A 24,854-nucleotide genomic window follows, 5' to 3' on the forward strand; every position below is an offset into this window, starting at 1 on the left:
TTAATTATTAATTTTTACGTTTATATTTTAATAATTTCACGCGTAGCGCCTCTTGTAATTTAAAAACATTTCATAGCTCTAGTTTATAGTAATAATACCAGATTATTTATAACAATAATATTAAAGATAAATTACTAGATTCTTAACCATTTATTATAATAAAAAAATAAAAGGGTCTTAACTAAATAAAATGTTAGTAAAATTAAATTTATCTTTTATTAGAACCATCATGTGTTGAATAATTTTTATCGCTTTAAAATATATTCAACCAAAAATATACTGGTTGATTCCACGCTTGAGAAAAGTAAGGTATAATTAGATATGTGAAGATTAAGGTCCTTATAAATTTTGCAGAGATTAAAAGGTATCAATAATTAGTTTATAATAATCAGCCGTGTAAAATGTTTTTAATTTGTAATTATTATAGCTTTTACCTAACAGCTAAATTTTAATATTAAAAATTGAGTTCGATGGAATCAGCTGATCAATAGAATCTGCACCAACGTGATCGAGCAGAACTCAGACCGATTGCAACATTTATATAATTTGTATTTATCAATTATTATTTGGAAATCGTAAAACAATTGACAAATGGGGAGGGTGACCTCGGGCTTACAGGTGGACAAATAGGTAAAGAAGAAAAAGGACGAGAATAATCAATTTATATTTATGAATTTTTGACATCTTCATAATTTTTTATCAGCTATTATAATAATTTGTTATTTTAGAGGCGGTGTGCGGCCGTTTTTGTAGTGTATAGCTGTTATTATTATGATTATCGTTACGAGAAGACGGATGACGACCATGGACTATAATAATAATAATATTATTAAATGTAGGTACATATACCTATATAATATATATTACGGGCAAAACCATATGATCGGACGAGACGGTAGGAAAATAAAATTTATAACACCACTGCCGCCTCCGTTCACTTTCACTCAGACCGCGCGCGATTTCTGTTAACTACAGTCGTTCAGTTATCCGCTGGTCGCGTGCGCCTCAGCTGCTGCGGTGGTTACGACAAAAACATACGTTGTGCTTTACAAACAGTATAGGAAATTTGCACGTGAGTACCTATACCTATTTACTCACAACACCGTTATTATATTATATCGTTATTGAATTGTTTCGTGATTGCTAACCAAAATACGTTTAATGCGTCCGGTGTGTTGAGTCTACTCGATAGTCGATATATAGACTCGACAGTTGTCTCTTAACAAACGTTCGCCTGCACTACAGACAGATTCGAGTAAATATTATATCTGTATTTTTACTTACGTAGGTACACATCATATGGCATAACGGGCATAATTACTTTAAGCGAATGACCGGAATGTACCCGAGTTGAACGTCTGTTTCATTTGAACGAGAAATTAATCGATTATTAGTGTGATATGAGTCGTTAATCTTTAACAAAATGTCAGTGCAATATTTTTATTCTCCCTCTGAGCAAAGCGAAACATACGATATAAAGTATTTGAGTTCAATAGAACCAAATTTTTGTTGTTAGACTTAATATTAGAGTAAATTATTGAGCCATTATCAAACTTAAAGTTGAAAAATGATTTTTGTTTGTACGTTATATTTGTAGGATTTCTACGTTAAATTTTAAATAATTTACCTAGTATATTAGGTATATTAATATTAATTACATTCGAGAAAAATAACCCTACCAGTTGAAAGTTGAAACTAACTGAGACTCCAAGTCTCTAAGAATGTGAAATATATTAAACATATTACTTGTTAGATATTCACATCATTTCAACGAAATGGTATACATGTGATATGTAAATTTTTAGGAATTTCACCAGAATTAAAACTATCCATTATAATTTTGTAGTCACGAATATTCGATTATATTATATTTGAGCATAAATTCAAACTCTACTAATAACAAACGAAATAATTTCAAATTTCACATTAAATATATCTAATTTATTAAGTATTGACCATTTTTTAAATATATATTTTTTCATAACTCTAATTTCTATAGTAATATTAAACTTCAAAGTATGTCGTACTTGCTTTAATTATTTCTGTCTATACTATAGACTATAGTATAGCATTTTCTACATTTAGAAGAATCCATTTTACTCTATTATTTACTTATTTATAATGTAAGAGTGTATTGAATTATTAGCCTATAGGCTATAATCAAATTTAAAGATAAATATATCCAAGTTGGTTTTTTATATTTTATTGTTGAAACAAGCTATATAGGCTATATATATCTTAAAATTGTAAATACACTATTTTATGCGTTAATAAGGTAGAGACAACACACGACATTTTATAACGAAAACTAAATATATTTGTCAATTTTATTAATTTTATCATAAACCACAGTACTATTGTGTTTCGTTCTCGTGTATAGACATAGACGTGCGCACGTGGTGTATGAATGCTATCCAACTGCACACCCTGCAAAAATTTCTACTTACTTTAAATATTTAATTTATTTCAAAATTTTATTAGAATTATTAATTGCGAGAAAAATTATGGTGTAACCGAAAAAATATTTTTTTTATATACCTATACTTATAAATAAACAGGTTATAACTCGATCGTTATTCTGTTAAAGCTGAATATAGGAAGTCGAAAAAGAGTTACCCCTACAGAAATTATTAGGTACACCCTGCAAAAAATTCTACGCACGCCTATGTTTATCTCGAATTTTGCAATTATCTTTTTTTTTTTATTATTTATTATTTATTATAATTTGAACAGATACTTATTCTTAAGGGGGTGTCATATCTCGCTGATACCCCCCCTTTGCGTACGCCACTGTATAACATCAATAAAATGTCACAGAAAGTTTGACGTTTAAAAAATAAAATATCTACTTTGAATTATACTTGGAAAATATCATTTAAAGTATTTTAATTTACTAACTAACTATTTAATTTAATAACGCTTTACACATAATTTTTATATATGTGAGGTTTTGGACTTGATGCACTAAAAATGATCAGAGTATGCAATTTGAATTACCAAAAAAAAGTCTAAAACTAATAAGATGATGTTAGTTTCATGATGAAAGTAATGTATATCGATTTTGATATTCACGTTTTTTTTATCCATGGAACTTATGTACAAACTTAAAAAAACTTCCAAAATATCTGTCATTTAAAGATTTTAACGATATTTAGTTATAGATATTTATTTATTCAATGATCAAATTTAATCTTATATTCGTATTGATCTATTATTATATTTAAAAAAATAACAAGGTTCTACTGATTTTGAAAAAATCCTTCGCACAATTTCGAAAACACTTGTAAAAATTTTAATAATAATAATAATAATAATTAATAATATATTTATATATTTATCTAATTACAACACCGATTCAATCTCTCCGTTGAAATTCCAACTATGTTTATATAGTTTATACAATATTAGCGTATTAAAATCGTAGATATCTTTAAAAACAAAAATTACATTAAAATTGTATCTTCAAGATATTATACAAAACTGTTATACACGAAATACGATAACTTATGTTAAATTAAAATCATTAGTATGTGGAGTCCTCTTAAGAATACATTATTTTATAAAAACGATTAAAATGGTCTTAGTGTCCTACCGCATATCAAAATTTTTTTAAATGTCTTTGATAACAGATATATATACATTATTGGCTTGCATATTGTCACTTTTATAACTTAAAATTGTTTATTATTGTTCTATATGTCGATAATTTTTAGAATACAAGGGTGCGGTACTAGTATGCATATCTTACCTACTTATAATAACTTTATTAATCTTGCCCCATTTGTAAGTAGGTATCGAAATTCCAACTGCAAGTATAGTTATAGGAAATAATAGCGTATTATGTGTAGATTCTAAGTAGTGTGGATGAATAAATTTATTTAGCTTAGTTAAATATGTATGTACGATAATGAAATTGTTATACATTTGTGTCTTATTATAAGAACATTATACAGAACTGCGGAAGTCTCAAACAAAAATCAGAATATTGTGGCATCCTTTTAAGAATACATTTTTGGTTTGAAATCGTGAAAATAATCCTACCACCGGTTGAATTTATTATTCACTCTTTGCTAACAGATATATAATTATATCACATTATTAGTTTATATTATATCGTCACTTTTATTTCTCAAAATCGTAGATATATTATACCTATGACAATATTTTAATAAACTTACACAATATGTATACTAACAATCTCACAGGATTTGTCATAATAAATTGAGATGAATGTTGATGAACACAAAAGTCTATTTTAACCGCGTCATACTACAATAGATTAGTGATATATTCATAATATTATTACGATGATGTCGTTGTGTAATATACCAAATATAATAATATTACTATGCATAATATACTTCGTACAACTTCGAAATACCAAAATTTCACTTACAGTGCGAGAAATACACAGACTTAGTCTTCCGTAAAAACGAATTCATTTTAGTGAAATTAAAAAATAACTACAATGTACAGAGAACAATGGATAATGCGTTACTAAAGAGTAATATTATAATTTATAATAAACATATTATTAACATATGACATAAAAAACCTTAACTTGATTTCAACAGTGATTTTCTTGGTTATTGTTTCTTTATTTTATCTTAATAAAAATTTCATCTAATATAAGTCCGTAAAAGTTGAATTTTAATTTTCCCCATCAATATTTCCATTGTCCATTAGTTTAACATACTGTTTTTATACACATCTAGGTATATACAGTTATTATTATTATTTCTATGTATTACTTAATACTGATATTAGGCGTTATTATAATAAATTTAGCTAATTTATAAATCCAATATACAACGTATATAATCTATTATATTAGCTCTATTATTTTGACTGTTTTAAGGATACCAACTAAAGCATAATAATATGTTTTGCACGTTTAAGTGATATTATTAACGGTGTGCTTAAAGTATATGTTTTTTTTTTTTGAATTGTTACATTAATCATTGTGTAAAACAAATCGTAGATAAATAGCAATTAAAAATTATTTTTTTATATTTATTCTGTGGTTGACAGTATCAACCTATGTAAAAATATTATTCACTCCATGTAAATCGTGTAACTGTGTAAGTATATATAATTATATTGCATACACAAGTATAAAAATTATTATTAAAAAACAAATTGGAGCAAAATGTATGCCAAGGTCTATATTTCTTGTGAATTGTTCTTAAATTGTTCGTTTATACTGTTTTATATTATTTTATATTAATATCAACAATTAATATCAGTCTGTATTAAAATATTATAATTTTATACACAAAAATGATATTTTTCTGTTGTAATATTGCAAATGGATATATATTATTATAAACATGTTTTTAACGTAGACATTTTAATGAAACATACGAGTATTACACCTTGTCAGATAAATGTACAAATTTAAATTTGTTATTTGCAAAATTTGATCCAAAGAACAATTATATGTTCATAATATTATAGTAAAATTTAAAGTTTAATTACAAATTATTTCTATCCATCTTTTTAAAATGTTCTAAAGTTTTTTATTCGGAATAATCGAGATAAGGATAATTATTTTAAATTGCATTTGAAGGATATATATATATATGCGGTGTGATTGTAACAAATCGTGTGTTATGATATTATCTCACTAAAAAATTTGAAACCTGAAAAATTAAATTCAATAATTTTCGGTATTTTTTTTACGATTAACTTGACTAAATGTATACCCAAAATTCATATTATTACTTGCTAGAGCTTTTACGGAATTCTGAATTTCCTGTCATTATATTGAATCTGAAGGTTGTTGTCTTTTTGTTAAACTACACAATATTATCACGTCTCGAATACTTCACCCCGCGACTCTTATTATATGTTGCATTATTTACAAGGTCATTGGAGCTTTAAACACCCGTTGGAAATATTATATATACACAATGTTACTATCGTTCTATTGCGGTTGATCCGTAAATAACTATTATATATAATAGTCCAGTAAAATTAGCTAAGTATGTACGATAATAAGTGTACTGTGTAGAGGTACCTATTTTATATAATAATATGTTTATTATTATTTTTATTATTATTATTTCAAATTGACGTGCAGAGAGCTCACAGGTAGACGGATTGACTCGGGATTGATCTTCACCGTCCACAATGTGAATCGGCAATATTTTTTAGCAATCATCTCGAAATCGTAATGAAGAAACGTTAACGTAAAATAACTACAACCTTGACCCGGTTATACGGGTTTCTGGAGTTACATCACTATAGCAGGCCGGTTACCGCGGTATACCATCAGCTCATACCGGTTGGACAGGGGAACACTCGAGCACGGCCACAATATATGACGTGTGTGCGCTTATTGCTGCACATATAAATATTGGTACCTATATCTATTACACGCGTGGCGCGGACGATCGAGGGTTACAATTTCTTAGACTTTCCAAAAACAAACGAATTTGTCGCGACAAAAAGAGTACGCTACCTTGAACCCGACACTTAAATATACGTATGTAATACGTTAAATAATATTACGGCGTCGTTTGTTTTATCAAATGCTTCTATGTATATACATATGGTCATTAATAATTATGATTTAATGTGAAGGTTGTGGTTAAACTGCACACACATGCACAGGTGATTAGGTCTTACGAGCTTATGTGCTTCGAATATGGACAATAAGCGCGATGATATGACTTTTCTTTAACGGAGGACAATGGAAAAACGATTTAGAAATAATCTGTACCATATCATAGATTTCAAAACATTTTTTGAAAATTTGTTATGTATATGATTATAGTAAAATTTGAACTACATCCAACCAACTAGTCAACTGCCATCGGCTTACGACCTTAAATATATTTTGATTCAAACAAAGTTTTTGAAAGTTTTATTTTTTAAAATTTTTAAAGATTAACGCAAAATGTTATTGATACGAATTAGTCCATCATAATAATAAATATAATATAAATTTGTGTTTATAGTGTATTGATGTTACAAAATACGATCGCCAAGTGAGCTTATTCCTATATGTATTTAGCCAACATTCGACAATATAATATTGTTCTATTGTTGTATATTTATTTTATATGGCGTGCAAAGATAGGCACGTTGCACTGTGTAGGTACTTACCTACAACATAAGTATATTAATTTACATTATTAAAAAAAAAGTTATATGTTGATTAAATCTTTTTGTAACCTGAATTTTAAGTAATATTTTTAGTGATTCATATGAGCTTTCTAAAAATACGACCTCGACAATTAACGTTATTTTTTATGTACCGATTGGAATTGGGTAGATTGTCGTCATACACGTAAAAAAAAATTAATAATTGTCGACAACATATTAATACACGACGTGCCTACATATAGTACACATAGTACCAAGTATAATTTAATAACGTTTTATCAACCGCGCGCGCTGAAGAACCAAATATAATTTTGTAAATAATTTTTATTCGCGTATTATTTAATATGCAATCATTAATATTACATCGTCGTTTATATTTTCCAGAATGATCTGACACCAAGCATGAACATGAAAGAGCCATGGCCGGCTATACAATCAAGAGTTACCAAACATTACTATACCTGTTCACGTTCGTTGCAATCGGTACGTGCGCGCGGTCGTTCGGGTCGACCGCGGTGTTAATACTTTTAGCCATATATATAAATATATTAAAATACTAATTAGATTATTAAATATTATAATGATATATCATGTCATTGAATTTAGTCTGTGCAATGTCTATACCTGTATAATGATTATGTACAACAACTATGTCATAACGAGTGTTCGATATATCTTAGTTTTAGCCTGCAAAAAGATAGACGGGGTAGTCTCAAAAATAAAAATATAAACAAAGCTCATCGCTTTTTAAATTTTGAAGAACAATGTTAGCATTGGAAAAATGAGTTGTTGTTCAGAGTATTAAAATTTTCGACTCTTTGTTACGGTTTCGGTAAATTTATTCTTTACGAATCGCAGTGTTGATGAATGATGAATATCTATGGCGATGCCGAGCTTTCGATTCGTAAAACAATAATATCATGTTCCCGAGACCTTGGATTGCAGTTGACCGTCGGGAATAAGCGTGCTCACTGTAAAGACAGAGTGAGAAACTGCTCCTCCTAAGGTTTAAAATTTTTTTCTTCCAAATTTAATATAGTATACAAATTGCAAATATTAAGCAATCTTTTATCTTGAATCATGACTGACATTAATAAATTATTTTTAGAAATACAATAATATTTGACTAAAAATACTGTTTCTATGCGCCTAGATGAATGGCTATGCGGTTTATCGAGCTAACAATTATTCGTATGTCGTAATATTATCAATACTATAAATAAAAAGACATTAATACACTAAAATATAAAATAATAATAATTTAAAAATAATTCAAATAAAATGTAAGTTGGTGTTTATATCGAAAACGAAAGAATTAAAATACCAATAATCGTAATTTATTACTGATTTTAACTAAAAAAAAATTATCTATATAATTATAACTTATAATTTATAAGTCCTAAATACACATAGACGCGTAAATTAACGTCTTAACGTTTACACGTTGCAGGCGAAATACAGTGTCAGGGTAGAGATGCCACTGTAGCGAGACTACAGACGCCACTGCCAAGAGCGCGCGCCATACCTGTAGCAGCTGCCAATGGAGGTCCTACGTCAAACGCTATTAGCCGACCTTCCAAACAGCAGCAGCAGGACGCCATCTCCAAACAAACCACGCCGACTCCACCGGTCTCTGTCAAAGAGCTCTTTAACTCTTCGTCGTGCGTTGAACCTCCGTTCACGTGCCCTCATCCGAGGATCCAGTTTTACTTGTACACCAGGTAGTACCTATATCTACATAATAATAATATAGAGATTGTAACAATGAAGAACATGATAAATGTAATTAACTGACAAAATATAGCCAGGTCCTAGGGAAAAAAATAAAAATTATTGATAGACAGTAGACACAATAGGTAGGTATATAACATACTGAGTAACTAATAATTACATAATATTTAATTAGTTCTTTCTTGCTTTGTTTATATGCACTATATTTTTATATTCAAATTCGATGGATAACAGTATTTTTCTTTCGATATTTTCTATTTTTCTAATACTCATAGAACGTTATTAAAATATAACGATTATATTAATAATAATAAAATGTAATTATAAAATAATATCGTATTCTTTTGTTTTATAGCCAATATTGAATATTCAATTAAACTCTAATGAACTTTTTTTTTATCTATTTAATAATAGGTAAAATAAAAACTATCTAATAACCTGCAATAACTAGACAGCATTTTATTACACATGATTTACCCGCTTGAGAGGTATCCTCGCACGATAATTATTTTCAACTGATATTACGCAATTGAAAACTTTATAAATGTTGAGAATAAAATATTAAATTACGAAAGTACAATAATATTTATTTTTTAATTAATTAATAATGTCACCTAAGAATTGATTAGATTTCTTAAAAAAAGAAGCCGCTGGTAGATTAAATTTAAATTACACATTTATTATAACGTCTGTTATTATCGTCGATCTGTCTATCACTGATTTCTTTTTAAAAAAAATCATCTCATTTACCTTCATTAACTATTCAAAACATGTTTTAATTATGGTCGTATATTATACTTTATTATGGAAGAAATCAGTTGTACCTATCTTATACATTATATACCTCTCATTCTACACGTTTCCTGTAAACTCATTTTAATTCACGAAATATCAAATAAATATTGTTTAAAAAATGTTTTAAGGATTTTAACTTGGATTTTATTATGATAGTCGTAAGATGATGCCTGTAATGTATATAGCGCAACCGCGTAGGACGTAGGTATTACGGTAATGCTATACTTTCTCTCGTTTAGTGGCTTTCGTTTACGCCGAAATAACCATAAATACTAACCACTTGTTGTTTCAGACTCACGCAGAATAATCCCGACTTACTGGACGTGACCGATCCGGAATCGCTGTATACGTCACATTTCAACCCCAAACACCCTGTTAAGATTATCATACACGGTTTCCAAGGCGGGCGAAACTTGTCACCTAGTACAGATCTCCGAAACGGCAAGTACTTACATTACTACAATGCAGATATTATAAAATATTCAATTGATGATTAAAATTACTAGAGAAATAACATATTTAAATCGATACATTTTAAAAAATAATTTACATCTGTTGAATTTGTCAATACTTATTATGAATTGAGATATTAATGCTAAAAATTAAATTTAAATCGATTCGACTATGAATACGAAAACTAATTAGTAAAATTAATTATAATACTTTCCATGGTTCATTTTTTTTTTTTTTGCTTTATTTTTAACAACTAATAAACTATAAAGCTATAAGGAGAAATTCAATAAATATATAAATTAAATGGAATTTATAAATTTAAAACTGAGATATTATACAGAGTAATTCAACTAAGTTATTTTCCTCATGTAATTCATTTGTTAAAATTTCTATTTTTGGAATTTTTAGGTATACCTAAAAGAATCATATTCTAAAATAATTATTTTCATTTTCTATTCAACGGATTAACCTGTGTTAACAATAAACATGTTTTTTTATTAAAATCTTCCTTCGTTTACTATACCTATATTGTTAATCAAATTATTGTTTTTTAAATTTTTAGTGAATCTAAATCGAAATTCGAACATTAATTATTAAACTTTATGTAGGTATTAACATTACCGTCCAGTATAATAAATTAAAACGTATGATAGTGGTTATAACTTTTTTTTAATTATTATATTAATAATTAATAAATAAGCATTTTATATTTGTAAACATTGTTTAAGTATAATAATTAATACTATATAATGGATATTACGTCTATTTTATACTTGAAGTAAAATCATTATTATAAATTATTATTCTTAGTTTAATAATTAACTGAGAACTAATCTAACAATTTGATTTAGATGTATAAATATTTTTAAAAAATCAGCTGCCTAACAATTTACAATGAAAAAAATGGTATTTTGTTTTCACCGTATCACAAAAATCAGAACATTAATAAATTAAACATACCATCAAATTATAAAAGTAGAGTGAGCATATGCTTAATATACATAAACACCGAAAAATCTTTATACACATTTTAATAATATGTTGATCACGACATCACGTGTATTTTTAGTTTGCTTATTTGTTTTTTTAACATTTTTATATTTATATGTTCTGTAGCTTATTTCACTCGAGGAAACTACAATATAATCATAGTGGACTATTCAAGTTTGGCGCAAATACCTTGTCTGAACCAAGTAGAATGGGCACCAAGATTCTGTGGCATGTGCATCGCTCAACTGGCTAACTACTTAGCCGACCATCCTCGAGGAGTTCCACCTGACAAGCTACACATGATGGGGTAATATTCGTCATAACTTATATAGTCATACAGAGTGTGAATCATCAACCAAGTTTTACCATTTTTTCTGTATTGTCACGGTTATACGTGGAAAAATACGGTGAATTTAGGAAAATCGGTCTCCGCAAGTAAACAACGTATGTGGACAATTATTAGCCCCATCTTAATTTTATAACCGATCAAAATTCGTATATCCTATTTAAAAATTTATCTCAACTGTTAAGTTAAATACACCGTGTCTGTTGCCGAAACTATATGTAATAACTTAATTTACATTTTTTTTAAATGTATTATTTTGTAAAAATTTTTTTTTATTATGTGTATGACAAAGAAAAAAATTGGCTGGGGACCAGTTGTTCACATACCTATACTGTGTTATTTCGTGGAGACTAATTGTACGTTTACCAAACACGGTGATAGCCTTGCGCCCTGTATCAGTGGTGGTTTTATAGAGAGAAGAGAGAGGAAATTAGTGAGTCACCCCCCTCCCTTGACCAGTATAAATATGTAAATACGTTGAATACGTTAACTCGTATGCCTAGTTATCATGGTCATCCACAAACCATAAAACCTTTATTATTTTTACATATAACAATTATTGCATATATTATATTACTATATTAGATAACATAAAGGTATAGTATGTATAATATAGGTAACAAGGTAACAGGAAACACGTCATAAAATCATACTTCTCTTGTACATATCAATAGAAAATTAAGAGAAAAATGTATGTATTTTCGGCCCGCAATTTCAGCGTCTGTATATTTTTTTTGTCGCTCAAACGAATATAATAATTGGAATGTGTGCGAATAAAAGTGGTATAAAAAGGGAAACAAGTCTAACTATTCAATCTTACTAAAAATATACCATATACTATTAGTTTATTACACTCAATATTGTACTATAATTTATAATTGTCGCATAGATTTAATTATACTTAGGACTAATAATACTCGAGTCATACTAATTAAAAACAACACTTTTTTTAAAAATAAAGTATTTTTGCTATATTATTATCATTTTTGAACTTCTTACTTTTTTAATAATATGTGACAATTTTGGTAAGTACATTTTTAATTTATACTTTAATATAGAATATTTTTCTGAGTATTTTAAAAATATAATATGGAAAGAATAGATAATTAGTTATAAACATAAAAAAATGTTTTATGTTTACGGAGTAGTGGCTCGACATACTTTAAAAACTATTTTAACTAATTAAATACGCGTTAAAAATTACAAGAAATATTCAACACTGGAGTGGGGAAATAAAAATACATGTTCTCATCAAAATAAAACTAATAAATCATAACGATAAAAAAGTGAAAATAAAAGTTTTCTTCAAAACCGTTATTTTTAATACTTACAAATTATGTAAAAAAATAGCTTTAGAAATAATGAATGACTTATATTATATCATCTTATGTATGGTTTGTTTCGTTTTCTACAGCTAATTAAAGATGCGAAATAATACAACATTTGTTTTTAATTTAATTGTAAAAACTACGTCAAATATCATTTGTTAACGAGATAATAGTAGAAATATAGTCGAAATCCACAGTTATTCCCTTTCACCAGTAGGTGTACTAGTACTATGTAAAATAATGTGTTGTGTTCAAAAACCAAAACAGATTTAAAAATGCGATTGCTCCTGTTGTTGTATTTCTACAAAATAAAAATAAAAAAATATATTTTTAAATCAAATTGACATACATTGAACAATAACAAATTATTGTATTAAAATGTATACATCTATAAAGTGCACTTTGTTTAAATATATATACACCTAATCAGTCGTAAACTATTTTTAATTTTTTAGAAATTTCTTCATAAATATGCGTGTAATAACATAAATAATTTTGAAACAGCAAACCATAATAACATTTCTATTTTCTACAATGGTGTCAAAATTTTTTTACAAAATGTACGTAATAATAAAATTGATCAAATTTACAGTGGCCGTAGCATTTTTTTCGGGGGGGGGGGCTTAATTTTTGATGGCCAACTATGACAATAAATTAAGTTTGCACTGTATTTCTGACAATATAATTAATATAATTAAACATATTATCAAATCAAGATTAATTAAGTGTGATAAGAGCAGCGTTGCTTTATCACCATAAACGGTAATTAAATTAATAAAATTATTATCGTTTGACATTTCGTGGGGGAACTTGAAATCGGAAGCCCCCCTGGCTACGGCACTGTGTACGAATTTATTTTTAGCCCTGATAATTACTATAATAATAAGCAAAACGATAGGTATTTTTGTTAAATCAATTTCCTGTCGAGTCATATTATTGTTTACAAATCTAGTTATTACATAAGCTCATTGTCATATAATGACCATAATTTAGGCAATGTACTCGTATATATAGTAACACAATATTCTTTCAATTATTATTTAAGCACTGCTAAAACTCTAAAAGCTATTTTCAAATTAGATAAAACTTTCAAAGATCACAATGCCTGTAAGCGTACCTATAAAACTACAGCAGAACCATACATATTTTAAAGATTCCAATAAATTAAGTGAGTAGACAATTCAGCTGGTGATGTCGTACAAAGCTTCATTTCAGGTGTATTTTTACACTTGTCTACGACATGCTGTGCTGCGATTTGTTTCGAAATAAACAATTATTATCATTACACGTTTATCCCGTATGAAAACAGGTTTCATATTAAGAATCTCAGTCAAATTAATTTTAAAGTATGTATTAGTAATACAGTATTGCTAATAGAAACGCGACCTTTCTCTAGATTCAGTTTTAGTACCTAACTATAAGGCATAAATCCATTACACTCAATACATAACTTACCATGTTTATTATTTATTTGTAATACAATAAATGTATAATATAAATACAGTAAGATATAAGAACATTTCATACGATGACGCGTGTCGTGAATGGATTTAATTATAATCTTAAACCCGAGAATTTCACAAATAATTTATACAGAATGAATCAAAAGTTATAATCAACAGTCATAATAATATAATTTTTTTTAGGGGTTTTAGGGGTACAATTGAGAAATTTGTTTCCATTACACTTTTTTTTTTATTAACATATATCTAATTATAATAACACACAATATTATAAATTATTATTTATGACTTAGTAAAATAAAAACAAGTAAAATTTAAATTTTTAATTAGTAAGTGTAGTATAATAAATAAGTACTTCATTGCGTTAAAGGTATGGTGATTGTTCTAAAGGTAAAATTTGATTTTTTCGAAAAGTTTAAAATGTTTCCTTTCTGCAATAATTATTAATTATAAATCATTATTTTTTTAAATTTTAAATTTAATATCATAGGCTTAACGAACATATAGTTAGCAATAGGCCAACATTGTATTGTGTAAAGGTATATTATAGTATACTTATATAATGTCTTTTCAAACAATATTGTTATTTTGTAATGATAAAAATAATGTAAAAATATTCTTACATTTCGAAACAATGAGTGTTTATTATAAAAGTTTCACGAGACTGTACAAAACAAAACCGAAATTTAAAACAATAAAAACTATTAATACAATAATACGTGCTTATTTGAGACGACGATTAAAATTATTACTAAAGTTAAGTTAGGTTTGGTGAATGATATTTTATAAAATATTTAAATATGTTCGTGTCATATATTATATGCACCATAGGTACAGCGTAGGAGCTCATATCGCAGGCCTGGCGTCCAATTTTATCAATTCAGGAAAAATTGGCCGGATCACCGGCTTAGACCCGACGATCATATTCTACATGAGCAACAACCGGTCCAGGGACCTCGATCCCACAGACGCACATTTTGTCGATATCATACACACAGCGGCAGGCATCCTAGGCCAGTGGGGCCCCAGCGGACACGCCGATTTCTACGTAAACGGCGGTACTTCACAGCCCGGCTGCGCCAGCGATAGTATCATACGTAAGTACAAATAACAGTACCTATATGTTGAAACTTTAAAAACACCACAAGTTTATTAAAAGTATAGTGTGTCTTAATCCCAATCTTGTTAAATGGTTGAATACTTGTATTTAAATACTTTTTTGGTATTTCAAATATTTTTAAAATACGTTTAGGTTTGGAAAATTTATTTTAAATATTTTTCATTGTTTATTTATGACATTATACTAAATACTTTTTTTTCGTTTTACAGTATTATTACAATTGCCAACAATTTAATATATTACTATTTAAAATTTTATTTCTAAAATAATATCTATTATCTATACCTATTTTATAATGTTTCTATTAATTTATTACAAGATTTTATCAAATGATCTGATATATTGGCTCCAAATCTAAAATTCTTGAAATTTATTTAATATGAAAAAAATTATTAACTATTTATTTTTAATTATTTATAAAATATTTATGTTAAAGTATCTACTTGTGATTAACATTAAAATATTAAAATATTAAATTTATTGAACTAACTAAAAAAAAAATATTTGTAAAGTATTTTGTAAACTTAAACTTAAAAAATATAAATATTTATACTCAAATATACAATTGAAAAAAGTATTCGAATACATATTTCAAATACAAATAATACCAAGTATTTAAATATGTATTCTGAATATACTTGACAAGTATTTTTGATAATACTACTATTCGTTGTAAAAATATGCAATACATAAATTATATATTGATTTTTCTTTTAGTTTTCTTAGAGATATAATTAAAATTACCCACTACACATGGTGATTCACTTAGCATACTCATCCAGCCATCCACATTTTTTCCTTTAGTAATGAACTTATGTATTTATTCAAATTCTTGACATTTTTTATGCTTCAATTGAGGAAACCCTCCCCTCCTTCTTGATGCTATATTGTAATTTTTTTAATGGATTATTTTTTCAAAATGTTGATGTACCTAATTTAAAATTCCAACAAGTTATTTTTCAGTTATTACAATATTAAATTAAACATTTTCTGAAACTTCGGTGATAGATTCTAATAAAAGTAATTTTTGCTATAATTAGTTCTATATATTGAACATTGTGAACATACCTCAACTTTTAAAACTAGTCCTCGGCTATGCAGTTAAATAAGTAATAAATTAACTTGTCCAGCCTTGTCGAAGCGGATACAATATTCAAGTAACTTATTGATCATTGTCGTCCTTTTCCGACGTTTCCGCTATGCATAATATTAGACTATATGCACTTGTCCAACACATAGTTATTAGTTATTACTTATTACCATAATGCTTATTTAATGAATAATTATTGGAATTCATCGAAATAATAATCGAATAATTATTCACGTGGATGTTATGTTAAATATTGATTTGATAATGACTTAAATTCATAAAGTCAATAGATACAGTTTTAATTTGAAGTAAAATTCAATATATCACAATATACTACTATTAATAATTACTATACTTGGAATTTATTTCTAATCGAATAAAAACCTAATAGTTGTTATTATAATCATTAAACATAGTATATATTTATTTCTAAACACGTTTATTTCCTGTTTATGATTTATTAAAAATATTTATTTTTTAATTTTTAAAATTATACAGTTTAATGACCATAGTCCATAATAACTAATAAAAAAATTATATGAAATAATTAATAATTAAAATTATCATTAAATGACCCTATTTACACTTGTTACGATGTGGTGCATAATGTGCATATTATACTCTTTTACATAAAATGAAAATTATTACAACAATTATTTTTTTACGTAATAATGTATTATTATCAGAGGTGTTCCCAATATTTTTTTTGAGAGTATACTAAGACTCTAGTCAAGGTGAAGATCCATGATTTAAACAAGGGAGGGTAGAATGATACAAATAGAACCTTTTTTTAAGTATTTAAAAATACTCATAAATCTTTTTAAAATAAAAGTAATAAACATGAATATTTAATAATATACAAATATTTTTACTGTGGTCTATAATTATAAAGGATGTGTTAAAAATATGAAAAAAAAAATCAAACTTTTAAAAAAAGCTTGAAATTACCTTTATAAGTCAATAAAATATGAAAATATACAAATACTAAAAAATTTAATTAAATAAATTGTTAAAAAATAATTTCTGCATCTTATTTTCGTCGTCTATTTCTTTTCTTTCTTTACCTCTAGGAGTGGAAACGGCAGAACGGTGATCTCTTAACCAAATTTTAATATAAGGTCTAGGATTAAAATCTGCAATTGAAGGGCCATTGATAGAGATGAACATCAAATCTGACACATTTTCAATGTTTAAGCTAGTCCTTAAATCAGTTATTGTCAAATTCATATCGGAAAACCCTCGTTCACAATCAGCTGTTGAAGTTGGGAGTATATTTAATGCTTTCATGAAACTAGAAAAAACATTTCTTGAACGGAAGTCAACTACACTTTCAAATTCAGAAAAACCTAATGTCCGTGATACTCTTTTAACTTCATCTTCTCCCTTTGCATCATTAATTGCTACTTTGAACACTTCATCAATTACCTATAAAATAAAAGACGATTTATTAAATATTCATTTATTCTGTTTAAATAATCAAAATATTGAAATAAATTATCAAAATAATAGTTTTTTTCTTTACCTGAATGTCTTCTAGCATTGTTTTATTTTTTGAGTCATCAAATAAGCGTTGACGCATTCTGTCTACTAAATTTTGCAAAAATTGTAACCTGTTAATCCCTCCTGATTTTGTCATTGTAATATTGACACCTTTGTTAATTCCTTTCTGAATAGCTTCTATAATTTCCTTTTCTTTTTCCCCAGGTTCAGCTTTCAGACTTTCTAAAATTCTAATCGTTCTATTTATCTCCGACTGGGCACGCATTAGAGTTGTTTTTCTGGACTGTAATATACAAGATAACATTGCAAGCTCAGAAAGAACATCGTAAAAAAGTCCAAGTTCCTCCAAAAAAGAAGAGGATTCTAATTTTTTTTTTATGCCATTTGATGTCACATCATGTGTTTTACTAACATGTAAATATATTCCCGGATAATTATTCCATATGGCTTTTATAGTTCGAAAACTGCTTGCAGACCAGCGTACATTCAAAACACGACCTATTTTTTTCATTTCAATGCCTACTTCAACACAAGATTTATCTAAACCCATTGAATTTTTAGGACTTTGATGATAGTAAGCGTAGAGTTTGTCCATTAGACTTTGGAAACGAGAGACTCCAGTACAATCTTTTATTACGTCATGTACTGAGAGTTCGAGGCGATGACATAAACAATGCCAGGTAAATAGATTCGGAATTTTTTCGCGTAGTTTAGTAGCAACTCCAGCTTTCTTACCCGTCATTACACTTGCTCCGTCACTGGCAAAAGCAATCCAGTTGTTTAATGCAAACGATGTTGATATCCCATTACATTCTAAACTTAACCAAATAGATTTTTCGATAGTTTCAGCATCTTGTCTATCTAAGTCAATCAGGTCTAAGAATGCTACAACCGGCGATTCTACGTCAAAATATGATGAAATATACAAAATTAGTGTACATTTGGTACTCAGCGTTGTTGATTCGTCAATCATTATGGTAAATTTCGAATTCGACTGTATAAGGCGTAAAATAAGTCGTTTGCGCATCTCCTTTGCAATGACGTTTACCATTCGAGTGGCAGTTATTCTGCTATGTAAGGAAGATCCCATGTCCAATCCATTGATTTGTTGTAATTGAACAAGTTCTTCAAACTGTTTAAAGGGACGGTGATTTTTTGCCAAGCAATATACAGTTCTAAAAAGTCGCGTATTGGAATCAATCTCTACTTCAGATATACGTTCGAACATTTTATCTAATACTTTGTCTGAGCTTTTTTTCAATATGTTTTCAGCTAACACATGAGCTTTGCTTTCTGAATGTTGTTTAATTTTATTTCTTAATGAAGCCAGTTGATTTGTACGATTACACCCAGCAGCTATGATTTCAAAGCCTACCCACTCAGAAGAAATTCGAACTTTGCTATCGATGTTAGATTTTTGAAAATTGATACTATTTTTAGCTTGAATGCAATTATTACATCCTAGTTTCCCATTTTTGCTACTTAACCATGAGTTTTTCTTTTGAAACTCTATTACCTGTTCTTTTGTCCATAATGCAGGCCAAATTTTGGAAGTATCCCATACATCTTGTATTTGATTATCGATTTGACTATCACTAACAAAATTATCTTCATTGGGCATCACTAGCTCGTGTGAACTAGTAGCACAAATGGCAGTATTAGTCGCATTTTTAGGTTTTTTTTCTCGGGGCATAAAAAAACTATCAAGTGTTCCGCTTTCACGTTTAAAATTCGAACTCATATTTTGATAAAAATTTAAATAACACTTTATACAGTAAAACAGATTAGGATAGTTAATTAAACTCAATTAAATAAATTAATAAAACTGCTCAAATAAAATGAATACGTTAGTAAATAATAATTAATAAAAGAATTAAGAACTTATTCACGGTAAACACAAACGGTAGATCACACAACGCACAATCGATTTATAAAAATAATAAAATGTTACAAGTCGGCGGTAACGGATGTACTGATTAAATTAATCGTGTTCAGAGTCAGACGCATTTCCATCATCTAACGCGATAGTTCGTTTCTTGTTTTCTGAGAATCTAATAATAGTTGTAAGATATAAGTGTCATATTTCCGTTATCAGCGTCATAAATAATAATTGACTTTCGTAGCATTTTCTGAGTAACCAAAACCAGTTTTTTTTTGTATATAATTTGAGAGTATACGCAGTATACCCATATTTCTGACAAAATATCTTGAGAGTATACGGCGTATATGTAGTATACCCTATGGGAACACCCCTGATTATTATGCGTATACTGATAATAAGGAGTTGTGCGTTTTACAGAGACGCTATCGTGTGACCACACCAAAGTTACGCCGTACTTCATCGAATCGATCAATTCTAACATCGGATTCTGGTCAATACCGTGTGCCAACCGGTTTTATTTTAATTTAGGCCTTTGCAATCCGCCAGAGTCAGAGTACGTTTTGATGGGCGAACACGTGACACACAAGTAAGCTGGGTTTAAAACAAATTTTAAAAGTAAAACACTCGCGTTTTCTTAAAAATTTTAATAACGCTTTTGACCTAGCTCGCTAACTATACAGAACTACATTTTTTAAATAAAAAATATTATATTTATTATTTTTACCGTTATCACTTTTTATTTTTTTTAAGGGCAGCATACACTTTTAAAGTCATAACTAGTGGCGTACCCGGGAATTTTCGATGCCGGGGAGATATATGTTATAAGAAAAGACCAGATTTAATTGCATTAAAAATACACAAAAATTTTATAATTATACCAAAAAATACATAAAAATTGCATAATAAATTGCACTATAACAATGTAAAAGTCATATAAAAAACTTTAAATTCTTAATTATAATTAAATTAATAATAAAAAAAAAATAGATGAATATATTACTTTTTTGGATTAAAATTGATAATTAAATATATTTCCAAATTATTTTTCATCAAAATTAAATCTTTTAATCACTTAAAAAACATGTTTGTACAAAGAAAAAATACGTTCTACTTCTACACTAATTATCGATGCATGTTTAAAAAAATTCAATAAGTTAGGCGTTATATCTAAATAAACATTTGCTTTACCTGATATGACTTTATAGTAAGATTTAATAGTTTTATATCCTTTATTTTTTTCAATTATATACCTTCATAAATTTATTTTTAGTTTTTTTTCCATTTAGACCAGAAATATTTTGTCAAAATAACGTCAATTTTTCTAAACATATTCATACTTTTAAATAGCTCACTATTCGATTCTTGCAAGTTTGTAAGATTAAAATGGATAAATCAGATAAGTGTAATTTTATGAATGATATTATTTATTAACCACAATTGACTGTATTATTTTGTACAAGCCGTTTCCACTCTGGTTAGCATTGTCTTTTAAACTTTTAATCACAATTAAACAATTTTTAAAATTATTTTTATGGAAAAATGCAGCATTTAATTATGTTTTCCTTTTCCACCTTATAATAATAGATTCGGGAAGTAAAGGTATACCCAGCATTTAATCATAGTACTTTTAGGAAAGCTTTTTTTTCTAAAATAAACGAAATAAGTTATACATTATGTATTTAGATTTTATAAATACAATTAATTACCATTTCTAAATAATCTATTTATGTAATACTAAATTTAGTTTAGTTAAGTATTTTGTAGATTAAAACACATAGGACAGAATTTAAAAAAATCAAAAACCTTGGGAAATTATAAAAAACTGCATACAGAATTAAATAGACAGAGAATGAGAGAACATAAAGTATATATTATAGACTATATATTTAATCAAATGTAATTTATCTTAACTGCAAAAAAAGTTGCAATACAATTAAATCCGATCTTTAGTTATAAGTAATAATACATTTAGATTAATTTATTAAGGTGAACCAGACACAAATAAGGAGTTTTATGACTTATGAGTCAATAATTTATAAGCAATAACTTATTACTAATAATCAAGTCATTACTTTATAACAACTTTAATAACTAATAATTTGTTTTTTGAAAGTCAGCAGAAAATATTCAATTGGGGGATTTAAGTATATAACACCTAACCTCCCCCACACTGGACACACCACTGCAGATCATAACCCATAGGTATTCCAAAGCAAAACATTTTTTTGGGAATTTCAATCGGGTACGGGTAGCTATAGTTAATTAATTATATAGACATATGGTCTTTTGCTCTACTCTATAGAATACTTTTAAAATTATAACCTATAAAATTTTTAAATTTATAACTAGGGCTAGGATTTCTATGCAGTAAAAAATCGTAAAATATGCATAAGCATTTTTTTTTAAATATTAGTTAATATTATTACATGCTATTTTTAAATTTTTAAATGTGAACGATCGGCGATTAAATTGAAGATTTATATTGGCTGAAACTGTTTTCCACATCACATGATGTTATTGGAGCATATTTAAATGACGTAATTTATCCCGGATTTATAGTAATATTAACATCTTTTTCTTCTGTTTTATAATTTTATACATTTTTAGAAATGTTTTGAATCCCTTATTATTTTTTAATATTAAGTTCAATAAGTTCATTTTAGTTTAAATAGGTAGTATATTTACGATAATTCGAAAATTAAACCAATAATTATAGAAGTCTATTAAATAAATACCATTTAAAATTAACAAGATTCTCAACAATTTATACACATGCAATTAATAATTATTATACATTATGTTCAAAATATGCAAAAAAAAAATTTACTATTTAATCAAAAATAAGCCAAATTGTAGACATATCTAACAACCAATCAATTTGGACTTAAAGAAAAAAATGTAAATGCATAGAAATCCTTGCCCTATTTATAACTAATTAGCTATTTTTTTGAAATTCTCAAAAAAAATATTCTGCTTTAGAATGTGATGTTTTAAATATAATTATTGTCATTCTTAAAAGTAAAAACCTTGATACAATGGTCAATAATAATGAACAAAAATATCAAGAAATAACAAATTACATTTTCTAAAATATAATTCTACTTAATTGTGAAATTATGAAGAAAAATATTTCCAAAAACGCTAATACTTTTCAATAAAATGAGTTTTTATCTTTAAAACAATTACCTTTTATATGAGGTTAGGTATCTCATGTGTATATATATATATACTTACACTCAAACAGTTAAACGTCACAGCGAACGACCAATTTTTATTTTAACAACCGTATTCTTTAGTACGAATATTTTGATTTCACATATTATACTTATTAACTTTTTCCATACCTATATTTTCAATATTAATGTTCTTTTTTTTGTCCACAGAGCCCGTGGTATTTATTACTTGCACACGAACGCAAAAAAACCTTACGCCAAAGGCTTCCCCAAAAAGTGATCATCGCCAAACTGCAGCACGGATCGCAGCACCCGACAATACACAATACTCATACAAAAAAAAAGGCCTAGTCAAACAATATTTTATTATTATTGTTTTTTTCGCGATATGGACTGATACCATCATCGGATACTTTTAATGATAATTATATCGTATTGTATTGCGCGTGTGCGAAAACCTAATGTGTATATATTACTTCTGTATATTTTTTACGCGGACGGTGAATGTTACAAAATTATTGTGATCATAGATTATTGTATAGTCATTAGTCAGGTATATAGTTGTAGTAGGTACAATTAATTCGTATTAATTAAGTACATGTGGTATGTGCGTCTACTTTAGTAAAGATAAAATGAAAACGCTTTATATACATATGTATATCTGGAACGACACGTGTAGACGATAAATTGCAAAAAATAATAATGCCAATTTAGTTTAAAATAATATTAGTAAAAATTAGTTTTGTGGTAATTAAAATATGAAAATTATTATTACATGATGTATAGTCCCGAAAATTTATTGTGTCGCAGTAGTATGACATTTCCTATAATGACATCACAATCGTATTATATTTTATTGCCATGTAATATTATTATTGCAATTATTGAAAATAAAATGTTTATTGTAACGAGTCGTAAGTTGTAACCATTTTTGTTTTGTCTACACCTAATTTGATTTTATAATATATCTGCATGCTTGTGTAATATGTTTATATTATGTGATCAATAATCGGACAGGTAAATATTTTATCGTTACACACTTGTCCAGGGAGACGTACACAGGGGGGTGTTTTGAGTGTTCAAACACCCCCCGGAATACTTTGGTTTTTGCATAGTTATTTATTTATTCAATTTTAATGTTAATTTTGTAAAATCAATGTTTGTATTAAAAAAACGTATTTTAAGTATACCTAATTTTCATAAATTTTTTTTGTATATTTATTAAAAAAAGGTTTTACTTTTCAATAACACCTCCCAAAACTTTTTTGTGTACGTCCCCGCACTTGTCACTTACACTTAATAGTTAGACGATCATTTGACTATCATGTACTAAGAAGAAACTGATCCAAAAATAATGAAGAAATAGATTAATTTAATAAGACTAAGATTTTATTCCTACAAGTTGCTGTTGATGTATAATATATAGTATATCGTCTTATAAAATGTTTGATTTTTTCCACAAATCCACACATATAAGATATAAGTATATAACACTATAATCACGAGTCCGGATTTTAAAGTCAGATACCTATATTGGGTAATATCTAGTAACGTTACGCATAGTTACTTTTTCGAGTAACGAGTAACGTTAAGGTAACTTTTTTATTTATTTATTGATGTACCTCAAGTACCTAATGCAAGAGTAGGTAACTAGTTGTCCTAGGTAAGACCCCCACAAGGGGGGCTGATGAACCTTGTGTACAGGGGCACGGCTATTTTAAGGGCCCGTGGGCCCATTGAAATTTATTTGTAATTTTTATAAAGTTTTATAAGGGGCCCCATATTATATGTGGGGATTCTAGTCCTAGGTCTATATTAATTAGTCAAGTTTTATATTCTCATAAATCATTTAACAAAAAAAAAAAAATTATAA

At 27.5% G+C, this 24,854-nt stretch overlaps 2 protein-coding genes across 4 annotated transcripts; one reads left to right on the forward strand and one right to left on the reverse strand.

The window, feature by feature from the left end:
- The first annotated feature begins 949 nt into the window (after positions 1-949).
- LOC113551130 (inactive pancreatic lipase-related protein 1-like) lies at positions 950-24,170 on the forward strand. Of its 3 annotated transcripts, none has more exons than XM_026953178.1 (8): positions 950-1,072; positions 7,495-7,593; positions 8,561-8,831; positions 9,929-10,077; positions 11,206-11,386; positions 15,048-15,313; positions 20,226-20,394; positions 23,192-24,170. In XM_026953178.1, exons 2-8 carry the CDS (start codon positions 7,530-7,532, stop codon positions 23,259-23,261), a joined length of 1,170 nt encoding a protein of 389 aa, XP_026808979.1. In that variant the 5' UTR covers positions 950-1,072; positions 7,495-7,529; the 3' UTR covers positions 23,262-24,170. The 3 variants fall into 3 exon arrangements, with proteins under 3 accessions (XP_026808979.1, XP_026808994.1, XP_026808986.1); XM_026953185.1 differs by lacking the exon at positions 950-1,072 and adding an exon at positions 1,130-1,255; XM_026953193.1 differs by lacking the exon at positions 20,226-20,394.
- On the reverse strand, positions 17,330-19,582 carry LOC113551122 (E3 SUMO-protein ligase KIAA1586-like). The gene is made up of 2 exons (XM_026953167.1): positions 17,949-19,582; positions 17,330-17,851 (listed from the first exon to the last, which is right to left on the reverse strand). The coding sequence occupies exons 1-2, from the start codon at positions 19,545-19,547 to the stop codon at positions 17,420-17,422; spliced, it is 2,031 nt and encodes a 676-aa protein (XP_026808968.1). The 5' UTR covers positions 19,548-19,582; the 3' UTR covers positions 17,330-17,419.
- Positions 24,171-24,854: the final 684 nt, after the last annotated feature.

This window comes from Rhopalosiphum maidis, chromosome 1, assembly GCF_003676215.2.
Source record: "Rhopalosiphum maidis isolate BTI-1 chromosome 1, ASM367621v3, whole genome shotgun sequence".
Taxonomy (NCBI): domain Eukaryota; kingdom Metazoa; phylum Arthropoda; class Insecta; order Hemiptera; family Aphididae; genus Rhopalosiphum; species Rhopalosiphum maidis.

Coding starts and splice junctions, on each gene's coding strand:
- LOC113551122 (XM_026953167.1), bottom strand. CDS start 19,547: ATGCCCAATGAAGATAATTTTGTTAGTGATAGTCAAATCGATAATCAA. Junction 17,852..17,948: donor CAATGCTAGAAGACATTCAG/GTAAAGAAAAAA, acceptor TTTATTTTATAG/GTAATTGATGAAGTGTTCAA.
- LOC113551130 (XM_026953178.1), top strand. CDS start 7,530: ATGGCCGGCTATACAATCAAGAGTTACCAAACATTACTATACCTGTTC. Junction 10,078..11,205: donor TAGTACAGATCTCCGAAACG/GCAAGTACTTAC, acceptor TATGTTCTGTAG/CTTATTTCACTCGAGGAAAC. Junction 15,314..20,225: donor CGCCAGCGATAGTATCATAC/GTAAGTACAAAT, acceptor TGCGTTTTACAG/AGACGCTATCGTGTGACCAC.